We start from the raw sequence: 13379 nt of genomic DNA, 5'->3' as shown, positions 1-13379 counted from the left end.
ATGGTTGTTGGTGCCAGAAGGGCTGGTCTGAGTATTTCAGAAACTGCTGATCTACTGGGATTTTCACGCACAACCATCTCTAGGGTTTACAGAGAATGGTCCGAAAAAGAAAAAAAATCCAGTGAGCGGCAGTTCTGTGGGCGGAAATGCCTTGTTGATGCCAGAGGTCAGAGGAGAATGGGCAGACTGGTTCGAGCTGATAGAAAGGCAACAGTGACTCAAATCGCCACCCGTTACAACCAAGGTAGGCCTAAGAGCATCTCTGAACGCACAGTGCGTCGAACTTTGAGGCAGATGGGCTACAGCAGCAGAAGACCACACCGGGTACCACTCCTTTCAGCTAAGAACAGGAAACTGAGGCTACAATTTGTACAAGCTCATCGAAATTGGACAGTAGAAGATTGGAAAAACGTTGCTTGGTCTGATGAGTCTCGATTTCTGCTGCAACATTCGGATGGTAGGGTCAGAATTTGGCGTAAACAACATGAAAGCATGGATCCATCCTGCCTTGTATGGAGCATCTTTGGGATGTGCAGCCGACAAATCTGCGGCAACTGTGTGATGCCATCATGTCAATATGGACCAAAATCTCTGAGGAATGCTTCCAGCACCTTGTTGAATCTATGCCACGAAGAATTGAGGCAGTTCTGAAGGCAAAAGGGGGTCCAACCCGTTACTAGCATGGTGTACCTAATAAAGTGGCCGGTGAGTGTATATATATATATATATATATATATATATATATATATATATATATATATATATATATATATATATATATATATATGAACTCTGACCACTATAATGAAATTAGACAGTGCAGAATTTTGGAATTAAATATATCTTGAATCAATTTAATAGCTTCTCGACACCCATCGTTCTTGTACGGTGCATATTTGGTGCATTTAAAAACAAATACACATTTGGCATTTCCACATGATAAAAGCTGTAAAGTGCAAAAAAAAAAAAAAAAAAAAAGCAAACTTAAATCATATTGCCAGGTCACCTTTACGACACAATTAATGTTATCAAAACAAAACAACAAATAAAAGGGAGGAATTATGTTTTTGTGTTTTTTCACCATTTCATTTTTTTTTCCATTTTTTTAGTACATAACGGAGTAAAGTAATTGATCTGATTAAGGGTAAGTTCACACTAGGCGTTTTTTTTACCATATTTTTTTCTGCAGCAAAACCTGATCTCTTGGTAGGGAAAGAAGCTGCAGAATAAAGCATGTTTTTCTTGCTTTTTTGTGTGTGTTTTTGTGGTGGTTTTGGCATGCTAGATTTGTCTCTTTGTCTCTAGTACATGCTGATAGGATTTTTTTTTCAATACTAAGCTAATTCAAAGAATGAGGTTTTGGCACAAAAACAGCGGCAAAACATGATACCTGCGTTTTTGGTGCATTTTTTCACTACCCATTCAAGCCAATGGGTGAAAAACGCTGAAAAAAGTGACCTGTTCTATATCCAAAAAACCATGTTAGGCTATGTGCACACGTCCGGAAAGTATGCAGAAATTTCCTGAGAAAATCCTGAGGTTTTCCGCAGGAATTCTGCACGCGTTTTTATCGCGTATTTTGCGCGGATTTTTCCGGAGGTTCCCAGTGCAATAATATAGTGGGAAATCCGCTTAAAATCCGCAAAATTAATGAACATGCTGCGTATTTTTCCCGCAAAAAAAAACGCAACATGTGCACTAAAATTGCGGAAACCATTAAAAATAATGGGATGATTAATGTATGCGGTTTTTTAAGAGTTTTTGCAGCGGAAAGCCGCCGACAAAAAGCGCAAAAAACGTGAAAAATCCGCAAATAATCCGGAACGTGTGCACATAGCCTCATAAAGCACAAAATCCTGATGACAAAAGAACCAGTGAGTGTCCATGAGATTTCTGAAATCTCATAGGCTTTGCTGGTACTGTTAAAAGCAGATGAAAATTTGCATAAAAAAGCAGCAAAAACGCCTCCAGTGTGAACTTAGCCTTAAAACTACAACTTGTCCTGCCAAAAAAAAACAAGCTCTCACACGGCTGGGTCTAGGGAAGAATAAAAAAGGTGGCTTGTGGAAGAAAAAAAACAAAAGCACAAAAATGAAAATTGGCCGCTGTGGGAAAATAGAAGTTAAACCTCGTGATTAAATATTAAAGGTTGCGCGGCTTTTTAGTTGTGCTTACTTTAGTCTGGTTATTTCCATCCATTCTGTGTGAGTCCTGGCAGCAGAACGCGCTCCTTGCCTCCACTCGCCGGATGACACTGCATTGTCTGACAGTGCGGCTGGACTGCATTCATTGACACAGCAGCCAGCGCTGACCAGAGGCGCCAAGTGTCACTCAGCACCTTGTAAATGAGCCATGAAGCTTCATTATTTACCAGATCCCAGAGAGAGAACTTCCCTAAACTAGTTTTTCTGCTGTGAGCATGTGCCAGGGGAAAAAATTCTGTGCAGGAAGTGAGAAGAGCGACTGCCTCATACACAGAATTCCTTACCCTACAAATAAACCAAAACCCTAAAGCCAGGTAACCAGTTCTTTTAAATACTGGCTTCAGGGGACAAACCTTGGAATTTGTCTTTCAATCTGTCTATACTTATTATTATTATTATTTATTATTATAGCGCCATTTATTCCATGGCGCTTTACATGTGAGGAGGGGTATACATAATAAAGAACAAGTACAATAATCATGGACATTACAAGTCACAACTGGTACAGTAGGAGAGAGGACCCTGCCCGCGAGGGCTCACAATCTACAAGGGATGGGTGAGAATACAGTAGGTGAGGGTAGAGCTGGTCATGCAGCGGTTTGGTTGATTGGTGGTTACTGCGGGTTGTAGGCTTGTCGGAAGAGGTAGGTCTTCAGGTTCCTTTTGAAGGTTTCGATGGTAGGCGAGAGTCTGATGTGTTGTGGTAGAGGGTTCCAGAGTAGGGGGATACACGGGAGACATCTTGTATTCGATTGTGGGAAGAGGAGATAAGAGGGGAGTAGAGAAGGAGATCTTGTGAGGATCGGAGGTTGCGTGTAGGAAAGTACCAGGAGACGAGGTCACAGATGTATGGAGGAGACAGGTTGTGGATGGCTTTGTATGTCATGGTTAGGGTTTTGAACTGGAGTCTGGGTAATGGGGAGCCAGTGAAGGGATTGACAGAGGGGAGAGGCCGGGGAATAGCGGGGGGACAGGTGGATTAGTCGGGCAGCAGAGTTTAGACTAGATTGGAGGGGTGCGAGAGTGTTAGGAGGGAGGCCACAAAGCAGCAGGTTGCAGTAGTCAAGGCGGGAGATGATGAGGGCATGGACTAGAGTTTTTGCAGATTCTAGGTTGAAGAATGTACGGATCTGGGAGATGTTTTTGAGTTGAAGGCGGCAGGAAGTGGAAAGGGCTTGTATATGTGGTTTGAAGGAGAGATCAGAGTCAAGGATTAGCCCGAGGCAGCGAGCTTGTGGGACTGGGGAGAGTGGGCAGCCGTTTACTTTAATGAATAGGTCAATTGGAGGGGTCGAGTGAGATGGGGGAAAGATGATGAATTCTGTTTTGTCCATATTAAGTTTTAGAAATATAGCAGAGAAGAAGGATGAAATAGCAAACAGACATTGAGGGATTCTGGTTAGTAGGGTGGTGATATCTGGTCTAGAGATGTAGATCTGTGTGTCATTGGCATAGAGGTGATACTGAAAGCCATGGGACTCTATGATATATACCCCCCTAGAATGGAGGCCCAGAATAAGGGACATATATACCAGAATGGGGCACAGGATAAGGGACATATACAGCTCTGGCAAAAATTAAGAGACAACTGCAAAATGTTCAGTTTCTCTGATTTTTCTCTTTATAGGTATATTTTTGAGTAAGATGTAAATTGTTCATTTATTCTATAAACTTCGACAACATGTCTCTGAATTTCCAAGCAATAAATTTTGTATTTTTTTTCTGACAAAGAAAAGTGGTCAAAATAAAAAAAAAAACCCAGTGCTTTCAGAGCTCAAATAATGCAAAGAAAACAAGTTCATAATCATTTAGAAACAACAATACTGATGTTTTATCTCAGGAAGAGTTCAGAAATCAATATTTTGTGGAATAACCATGATTGTTAATCCCAGCTTTCATGCTTCTTGACATGCTTTCCACCAGTCTATCACACTGCTCCTGGCACAAAAATGTAAGCAGTTCTCCTTTGTTTGATGGCTTGTGACTATCCATCATCCTCTTGATTGCATTCCAGAGGTTTTCAATGGGGTTCAGGTCTGGAGATTGGGCTGCCCATGACAGGGTTTTGATGTGGTGGTCTCTCAATTTTTTGTCAGAGCTGTATATCAGGATGGGGAACATATATACCAGCATGGGGCCCAGGATAAGGGACATAGATACCAGGGTGGGGGATATATATATAGCAGGATGGGGGGCCCAGTCTATATCTTGCAATCGGGCCCATCAGACTCTAGTTATGCCACTGCCAATAGACATTGAATGAAGTGGTAATATGCAAAAGTGACCACCGCTCCATTCAATCTATTCCCAAAAGTGAAGTTTGTCCCCTTTGAAGAAGACTGATTTGGCTTTTTATCAAGTGATATGGCCCTTTAAATGGAATTTGTCAGAAAATCACCTACTGTTTAAATGAGGTTTGTTACATGATTTTTTTAAAAACATTTTAGACTTATTCTTCCTTCCTTTTTCAGGAAGAGTTTTCAGCAAGCACCTTATCATAAGAGGCCGGATTACAGTGATAGGTAATGCTTCTCTATTCACAGCTAATTAGCCAGGATCCACAAATCACAATAGGTGATATCACTGGTTACCCAGCACTCCCTCTCTTCACAATGACCCTTGCACCACACGCTCATTAGATGCTTCAATACAAAAGATAGTGTTGGACTCAATCTATTGCTGCTAATGTGCATGTCAGTTTCAGGAAACAACAGTAAGTTGGAGTTTAAAAGTGTGAAAAATACAAGATTTCTAATTTTTATCTTTAATGACAATTGCGATATATAGAAAAAAGTGAACATTTTTATAAAAAATATAGTTCTTACCGATAACGGTATTTCTCTGAGCCCATGACGGCACCACGGAGAGAGGGGATCCGCCCACCAAGGACAGGAAACCTACGGATAAAAAGGCGGTACCACTCTCCCGCATCAGTTGTTTTACATAGAAAATGATGGGAGACTACTAAAACATTTGTTAACTTTAGCTTGTTTAGCATAACGAGATACCGCGTGACTTAAAAACTATTAGTAAACTATGAATAAATCGTGGCACTATTTAATGTGAGCACCCATAGGTGAAGGGAGGGAATGTACGGGTGCCGTCATGGGCTCAGAGAAATACCGTTATCGGTAAGAACTATATTTTTCTCTGATCGCCCATGACGGCACCACAGAGAGAATTGCATAGATAGTACATTCAGGGAGGGACCACCGCTTCCAGAACCCTTTTACCGAAGGTAAGGTCCGAAGAGGAGTTTAGGTCCAATCTATAGTGCCTATAGAATGTAGATGGTGAGGACCAGGTAGCAGCTCTACATATCTGGTCTATAGGAACTCCGGCCTTCTCCGCCCAGGAAGATGCCACTGCCCTTGTTGAGTGAGCCTTAACCTCCCCGGGAACGGACATCCCACTTGCCGAATACGAAAGACTGATGGCATCCGTAATCCATCTTGCTATGGTGGCTTTCGATGCTTTTTTCCCCTTCCGGGGACCCTGGAAACACACAAACAGAGAGGCATCCTCCCTACTCTCCTTAGTGACTTCTAGGTAACGTAAGAGACATCTTCGTACATCTAGTGTATGTAATGTTTGTTCCTTCCTATTTACAGGGTTGGGACAGAAGGAAGGGAGAGAAATCTCTTGAGACCTGTGAAACTTTGAAGCCACTTTCGGGAGATATGCTGGGTCTGTTTTTAAAATGACCCTATCCTCTAGAAATTGTGTGTAAGGAGGGTTAGCCGAAAGAGCCTGTAAGTCGCTGACCCTACGGGCAGAAGTGAGGGCGACTAACAGAGCGGTTTTGAGAGATAGGTTTTTTAATGAAGCTTCGTGTAATGGTTCGAATGGTGGGTTGGTCAGGGCTTTAAGGACTAAGTTTAAGTCCCATTGAGGAACGATTTTTGTCGGAAGAGGCCTTGATCTTCCTGCTGCTTTTATGAATCTAGCGACCCACCTATTTGAAGCTAAATCAAAATTGAATAGGGCCCCCAATGCTGCCACGTGAACTTTCAGGGTACTAGTGGCCAGCCCCATCTCCAACCCATTTTGTAGGAATTCTAATATGGAATTAAGGGGAATTTCTTTCCCTACTTTTTCGCCTGATGAAGACAAAAACTTTTTCCATATCTTGCCATATTGTTTCGTTGTAACTGGCTTCCTACTTTGTAATAAGGTTGAGATTAGCCCTGGGGAGAACCCCCTGTCTTTTAGCAGCTTCCTTTCAAGAGCCAAGCTGTCAAGTGCAAGTTCTTGACCCTTGGATGACAGACTGGGCCCTGTGACAATAGATCCTGAAGGTCTGGTAATACCCAGGGGTCGGACATTGACATCTTTCTCATCCATGAGAACCAAGGTCTCTTCGGCCAGAACGGGGCAATTAAGATGACCAGCGCCCCGTCCTCCCGAATCTTCCTCAGCACTGCTGGAATCAGAATGAGAGGAGGAAAGGCATAGAGCAGATGATGGCTCCAAGACATCAGAAAAGCGTCCACAACTACTGGGTTCCCCAGGGGAGATAGGGAGCAGAAGGAGGTTACTTTTTTGTTTAGGTGACTCGCAAAGAGATCTATTTTGGGAACACCCCATTTCTCTGTGATCTGGGTAAATATTGCCTGATTTAGTTCCCATTCTCCCTGTTTTAGGCTGGACCGACTGAGGAAGTCCGCTTTGTAGTTGTCTTCCCCTTTTATGTGTAGACTTGTTATGGATAGGAGGTTGCTCTCGGCTATTTGCAGGATTGAGTTGGTCACTTCCATTAGATTTTTGGAACGGGTGCCCCCCTGGTGATTGAGGTAAGATACTACCACCCGGTTGTCCGACATCACTCTTACGTGATGAGAGTGAAGGACTTCCAAGAATTTCTGAAGGGCAAATTTGACTGCCAGAAGTTCCTTCATATTGGAGGATTTGTCTGCTAGGGACGGAGACCAGGTGCCCTGGGCTACCAGATCGTCTAAATGAGCTCCCCACCCTGAAGGGCTTGCGTCCGTAGTCAGGACTTTTGAGATCTGAATTACCCACGGGACCCCCTGGGAAAGATTTTCCTGCGATTTCCACCATGTCAGAGAGTGGCTGGTACGAGGAGATAGAATTAACCGCCCGTCTAAATGCTCTCCTAGACGGGTTTGTTCCGACAATATCTGCCATTGGAGGTCTCTCGAATGTAATTGGGCCCACTGGACTGCGGGGATGCAAGAGGTCATGGAGCCTAGGAGGGACATACCCTGACGGAGTGTTATGGAGGGGAGAGACTGAACCCTCGATACCAAACTTTTTAGTTTTTGTATTTTGTTCTCCGGTAGCCGACATTCCATTTTTATGGAGTCTAGGGTGAGACCTAGGTACTCCTGAACTTGAGAAGGTATTAGTCTGGATTTTTCTATGTTTATTAGCCAGCCTAGTTCTTTTAGGGAATGAATCACAATTGCCAGTTGTTGCTCGCAGTGCTGCGGGGAGGAGCCTATTACCAGAAAATCGTCCAGATATGGTACGATCAAGGTATTTTCTTCTCTGAGGTGGGCCATTACCTCCGCAATCAGTTTTGTGAAAATCCTCGGTGCTATGGCTAGACCAAAAGGCAGAGCTGAGAACTGGAAGTGGCTTAGGACTCCTCTGATGTGAACCGCCATCCTGAGGAATCTTTGGTGATCCTTGTGTATTGGGACGTGATAATATGCGTCCTTTAGGTCTAGGACCACCATGAAGCATTGAGGAAACAGCATCTTGATAGATGACTTTATCGTTTCCATTTTGAATGCCTGGACCTCTAAGTAGTTGTTTAGACTTTTCAGATTTATGATGGTTCTGAAAGACCCGTCTGGTTTTCTTCTCAGAAATAGAGGGGAATAATATCCTTGTCCTCTTTCTTGAGGGGGGACCTCCAGTAGGACTCTCTTTTCTACTAACCCGATGACTTCTCTTTCTAGTGCCAGCTGTTCCTCTGCTGAAGACCTTGTAGATGTCATCGTAAAAGAGGGACGAGGGTATCTCTTGAATGTTAACCTCAGTCCTGATTCTATAATGTTCAGTATCCATTGACTGGAGGTAATCTTTTTCCAGGCTGGGAGAAAGCGAGACAGCCTCCCTCCCACCTGGGGCGAACCTTCGTTGCGGAGGTTTCTTGTTATCATTGGGGTTTTTATTAAAGATAAACCCCTTGTTTTTGCTCCTCTTATCCTCCCATTTCCCCTGGCCTCTCCCCGGGTTCTTTCGGAAAAACCTCTTGCTCCGAAAGGGCTTCCGGTAAGAGGGGAGGCCCAAGGGAGGAAAGGACTTTTTCTTGTCCCCAGCTTTTTCTAAAATGTCATCTAAAGTGGAGCCAAACAAGAATTCTCCTTCACAGGGGATGGTACACAGTCTTGTCTTAGTTTGGAGGTCGCCTGGCCAGTTCTTAAGCCAGAGGGCGCGCCTGGCTGCATTAGCCAGTGCTGCTGTCCTAGCGGCTAGTCTGATTGAGTCGGCCGAGGCGTCAGCCAGGAAAGCCGCGGCTCCTCTCATCACTGGTAAAGTATTCAGTATGGAGTCTCGGGAAGTCTTCCCTTTTAATTGACCCTCTAGTTGGTTTAGCCAAATCATTAGGGAGCGAGATGTACACGCCGCTGCTACTGCAGGTTTTAAGCCCCCCCCTGCTGCCTCCCAAGAGCCTTTGAGGAAGGCGTCCGCCTTCTTGTCCATAGGGTCTTTTAGTACCCCCATGTCTTCAAACGGGAGTGCGAATTTTTTTGATGCTTTGGCTATAGCCACATCTAATTTGGGGGCTTTTTCCCAAAAGGAGCAGGATTCGTCCTCAAAAGGGTATTTCCTTTTGGGAGTTAAGAGAGACTTTTTCATGGGCTTTTTCCATTCTTTTTTGATTAAAGCTGCAATTGCATCATTAAGTGGAAAAACTCTCCTCTTTTTTTGTTCTAGGCCCCCGAACATGATGTCCTGTACCGACTTTTTGGGGTGGGAGTCTACTAATCCCATAGTACTTCTCACCGCCTTTATAAGGCCATCGGTGTCCTCTAGAGGGAAACAGTTGTGCCCCCCCGAGGAAGAAGTGGATGATGCCGATGAGGAGGAGGAGGAGTCGGAGGATACTGAGCTTGCACTGTCGCTGTCAGATTTTGAGACCGGAGATGGAGACCTATCCTTGGTCTTTCTCCGTTTTTTCCCCTTTTTTAGGGATCTAAGGGTGTCTTCTACTTGCTCTTTAATCAGGTTTTTTAAGTCGGTTGCAAACCCTGGCAGACTTTCAGATACTGTCTGCTGTATGCAAGTATTACACAGCGTCTTCTCCCAGGCAGGTGGAAGATCTTCTCTGCAGATGGCACAAATTCTATGCTTTGTTTTGCCTACGCTCTTCCTCCCCTAAAAGAGACAAATAATAACCTTACTGTCTCTGACTTTCACGAAGATCCACTTACCACCTCCAGGACCCATAAATACCGATTGGGGATTCTCCGCCTCTGGCTTTTTCCCCGACGCCGTACTGGACCCCTTACTGCGTTGGGACCTCTGGCGTTCGTTGCTGGTGTCCTGGCGCTGCTGTCGCCTTTTTTGCTGCTGCTGCTGCTGTGGCGCTGCTATAGGTGGAGATGATTCTGGCAAGGGAGATGCCGGGTCGCTCATATTGCTGCTGGTCTGCGGTCACTGCTTTGACAACACTCTGATGTAGTTGCAAGCAGCTTTTTTTTTTTTTGAGGCTTCTGCTGATATATTTGCGGAGCCGCTAGGAGGAAGTAGCTTTCCCCATTTAAAGCCTTCGCGCCGCTTTTTTTTTTTTTTTTTTTTTTTTTTTTTTTAATATCCGCGCCTGCGCAGTAGCGCCCGGCTGATCGAACGCCGGCGCCTGCGCAGTAGCGCCCGGCTGACGCCGAACGCCGGCGCCTGCGCAGTAGCGCCCGGCTGATGGCGAGGAGCGCCGAACGCCGGCGCCTGCGTCGTCGGATCCAAGCGGCGCCTGCGCAGAAGCGGTACGAGCGCTTCGCCGGCGCCTCGCGAGACCAGCTTAATCCCGGGCATGCGCCGAACTTGCAAGATGGCGCCGGGAGTGCATATATGGTGCTGCTGACCGGCGCCTCCGGTCCTATGCAGTCCTTAGTGTGCGGCTCTGCATGCCCGATGGCGGTGCAGTGTGCAGACTGACGCCAGCTTTTTTTGGGGGGAGGGCCGCCGCACCTCCCGCAACCACAGAGGGACCCCCCTGGATGTTGCCTGCTGCATCTTACCTGGGGAGGTGACCGCGAACTCCTTGTCACCTCCCCCGCACACCCTAGAGGCCCACTAGCCCTTCGCGGTGGCGCTTCGGGTCACCACCTTAGCCGAGGCAGAGGGACCCCAGCTGCCTGAACCGGACTAGATGGCCCCGGAATTCCCACGTCGATCTGGTAAGTCCATAGGTCTCCCATCAAGGACAGGAAACCAACTGATGCGGGAGAGTGGTACCGCCTTTTTATCCGTAGGTTTCCTGTCCTTGGTGGGCGGATCCCCTCTCTCCGTGGTGCCGTCATGGGCGATCAGAGAAATACATTTAACACAAAAACCTCATTTAATGTAAATAATGTCATTTTCTGATGATACATTGACATTAAAGATTAAAAATGTTGAATTCCAGGATTGCTACCTCTAATAGGTGGCACTTGCGATCTTCCTCTTTAGAGAGGCCATTTCTAAACTTCTGCACCAGGAATAGGACCTGAAGTCTCCTTTCGTCATTATTGCTAGATATCCCGAAAACCTCCAAGCATTAAATGCCTATGAAGTATCACTGTATTGTAAAAGTTGGAGGAAAACTTCTTTCAGAATAGTTATGAACTGGGAAAAGAATAAATGCTCATCCAACAATAAAACGGACTGAATGGGTAACCGATCTATTTCTTGCTATCTGCAATCACATTTCAGGTTTCTAAAGAACTCACACAATTGTAAAAACCTGTTTGGCGACACGGTGATCTGGAATTTCCTAGGTAATGCTAAGATTTACAGTCACTTAAAAAAAAAAAAAACATTAAGGACACCCATAGTAAACATGTTTTCTATTTTTTAACATAGAGAATATCGTCATATCGATGAGCTAAAATAGACCTGACACCTGCTACATTTTATATGTACTGCACACATAGCAGTAGCAATATACTCTATATGCCAAAAAAGCCTCTTTGCGCTTTATGGCTGGGTTTAAATGGGCCCCCTGAAAGATTGGACCCATTAGCACCTGACATGTCTGGGAACAAAGGGGTATCTCCATCTTTAAAGGGAACCTATCACCCCGTTTTTTAAAGATTAGATAAAAATAGTGTGAAATAGGGGCAGAGCTGGGCTTTACATTACTGCCTTTTTGTTGCCTTTATTCCCCCGTTAGGCTGCCGAAATACCTTTGTGAAGTGGCCGTTTTGTCACTCAAGTTGGTCAGGTCGGATCGGCGTGGTCACAGCGCTGTTTCTCCCCCAGATCAGGCTCATCATTACGTTGGTGGCGTAGTGGTGTGCGCATGTCCAAAGAGAAGATCCACTGCCCAGGAGATTCAAAACAGCGCGGTCTTCGCTATTCGCCGTTTACCGGTGGGCGCGGCCATCTTTCCTGTGGCTGCGCGTGCGCAGATGGAGCGCTCTGCTGCCCGGGGCTTCAGGAAAATGGCCGCGGGATTCCGCGCGTGCGCAGATGGAGATCGCGGCGGCCATTTTCCTGAAGCCCCGGGCAGCAGAGCGCTCCATCTGCGCACGCGCAGCCACAGGAAAGATGGCCGCGCCCACCGGTAAACGGCGAATAGCGAAGACCGCGCTGTTTTGAATCTCCTGGGCAGTGGATCTTCTCTTTGGACATGCGCACACCACTACGCCACCAACGTAATGATGAGCCTGATCTGGGGGAGAAACAGCGCTGTGACCACGCCCATCCGACCTGACCAACTTGAGTGACAGCAGAAAACGGCCACTTCACAAAGGTATTTCGGCAGCCTAACGGGGGTGTAAAGGCACCAAAAAGGCAGTAATGTAAAGCCCAGCTCTGCCCCTATTTCACACTATTTTTATCTAATCTTTAAAAAACGGGGTGATAGGTTCCCTTTAACATACTTGACATATCTGGAGGATACATTATCAGTGACTGGTAAGGGTGAGCGACACATCTGGACTCCTCACTTATCGGGAGAAAAGGGGTCATGGCAAATCATGGAGGGTGTCTTGTATAGAGAATTTCAGCACAAGTATTTCGGCAACTCCCATGCGAGCATGGCCACCTCTCTATTCACTTCTATGGAATGGGTTGTCACAAGGTGCCCAATCCGTGAGGGAACCAACACTTATGAGCCTTCCCTACATCTTACATGTGAATTTGGTCATAGTCCATGAGATATTCCTACCTCTTCTCCATACACATAGGTATGATAGGAGCACCTCAATTACTCATGGGCACGTAATTGCCCATAGTGATCATAAGATTTTCTCTGTTATTATCTATCCGTCTATGATCGGCTTAACTTCTCCTTTTATTTACGGGATTAATAGCAGACAGGACCTTTATGGCTGTTTGCCTAGACTGAGCGGGTGATAGAGGTAAATAAGGAGCGGGATTATTTCTCTAGTTCACTGATTTCTTTCCAGTCGTTGATGACAGTGAGTTAAAGTACCTTCACACGAAGCGACGCTGCAGCGATAGCGACAACAATGCCGATCGCTGCAGCGTCGCTGTTTGGTCGCTGGAGAGCTGTCACACAGACCGCTCTCCAGCGACCAACGATGCCGAGGTCCCCGGGTAACCAGGGTAAACATCGGGTTACTAAGCGCAGGGCCGCGCTTAGTAACCCGATGTTTACCCTGGTTACCAGTGTAAATGTAAAAAAACAAACACTACATACTTACATTCGCGTCCCCCGGCGTCCGCTTCCCTGCACTGTGTAAGCGCCGGCAGTAGCAGGGCACAGCGGTGACGTCACCGCTGTGCTTTGCTTTACGGCCGGCACTGACACATTCAGTGCAGGAAGCTCTGAGCAGCAGCGCGGACGCCGGGGGACGTGACAGACATCAGAGGGTGAGTATGTAGTGTTTTTTTTTTTACTTTTACAATGGTAACCAGGGTAAATATCGGGTTACTAAGCGCGGCCCTGCGCTTAGTAACCCAATATTTACCCTGGTTACCATTGTAAAACATCGCTGGTATCGTTGCTTTTGCTGTCAAACATGACGATACACGGCG

At 45.8% G+C, this 13379-nt stretch overlaps 1 protein-coding gene across 9 annotated transcripts in view; it reads right to left on the bottom strand.

Annotated features, from left to right (window-relative positions):
- KIAA1217 (KIAA1217 ortholog) overlaps window positions 1–13379 on the bottom strand; it is a 506736-nt gene that overhangs the window by 301153 nt on the left and 192204 nt on the right. Inside the window, exon 1 of one of the 9 annotated variants that reach the window (XM_077268376.1) lies at window positions 2176–2309. The exons of the other annotated variants lie outside the window; for them this stretch is intronic. Within the exon in view, the coding sequence (XP_077124491.1) occupies window positions 2176–2286 (111 nt within the window). The 5' untranslated portion in view covers window positions 2287–2309. Of the gene's footprint in view, window positions 1–2175; window positions 2310–13379 lie in introns of those variants that run through there. 9 annotated transcript variants of the gene reach the window in all.

Source organism: Ranitomeya variabilis, chromosome 6 (genome assembly GCF_051348905.1).
Source record: "Ranitomeya variabilis isolate aRanVar5 chromosome 6, aRanVar5.hap1, whole genome shotgun sequence".
In the NCBI taxonomy this organism is placed as follows: domain Eukaryota; kingdom Metazoa; phylum Chordata; class Amphibia; order Anura; family Dendrobatidae; genus Ranitomeya; species Ranitomeya variabilis.
Note: the sequence above shows the minus strand (reverse complement) of the source record. Positions and strands in the feature narration are given on the sequence as shown.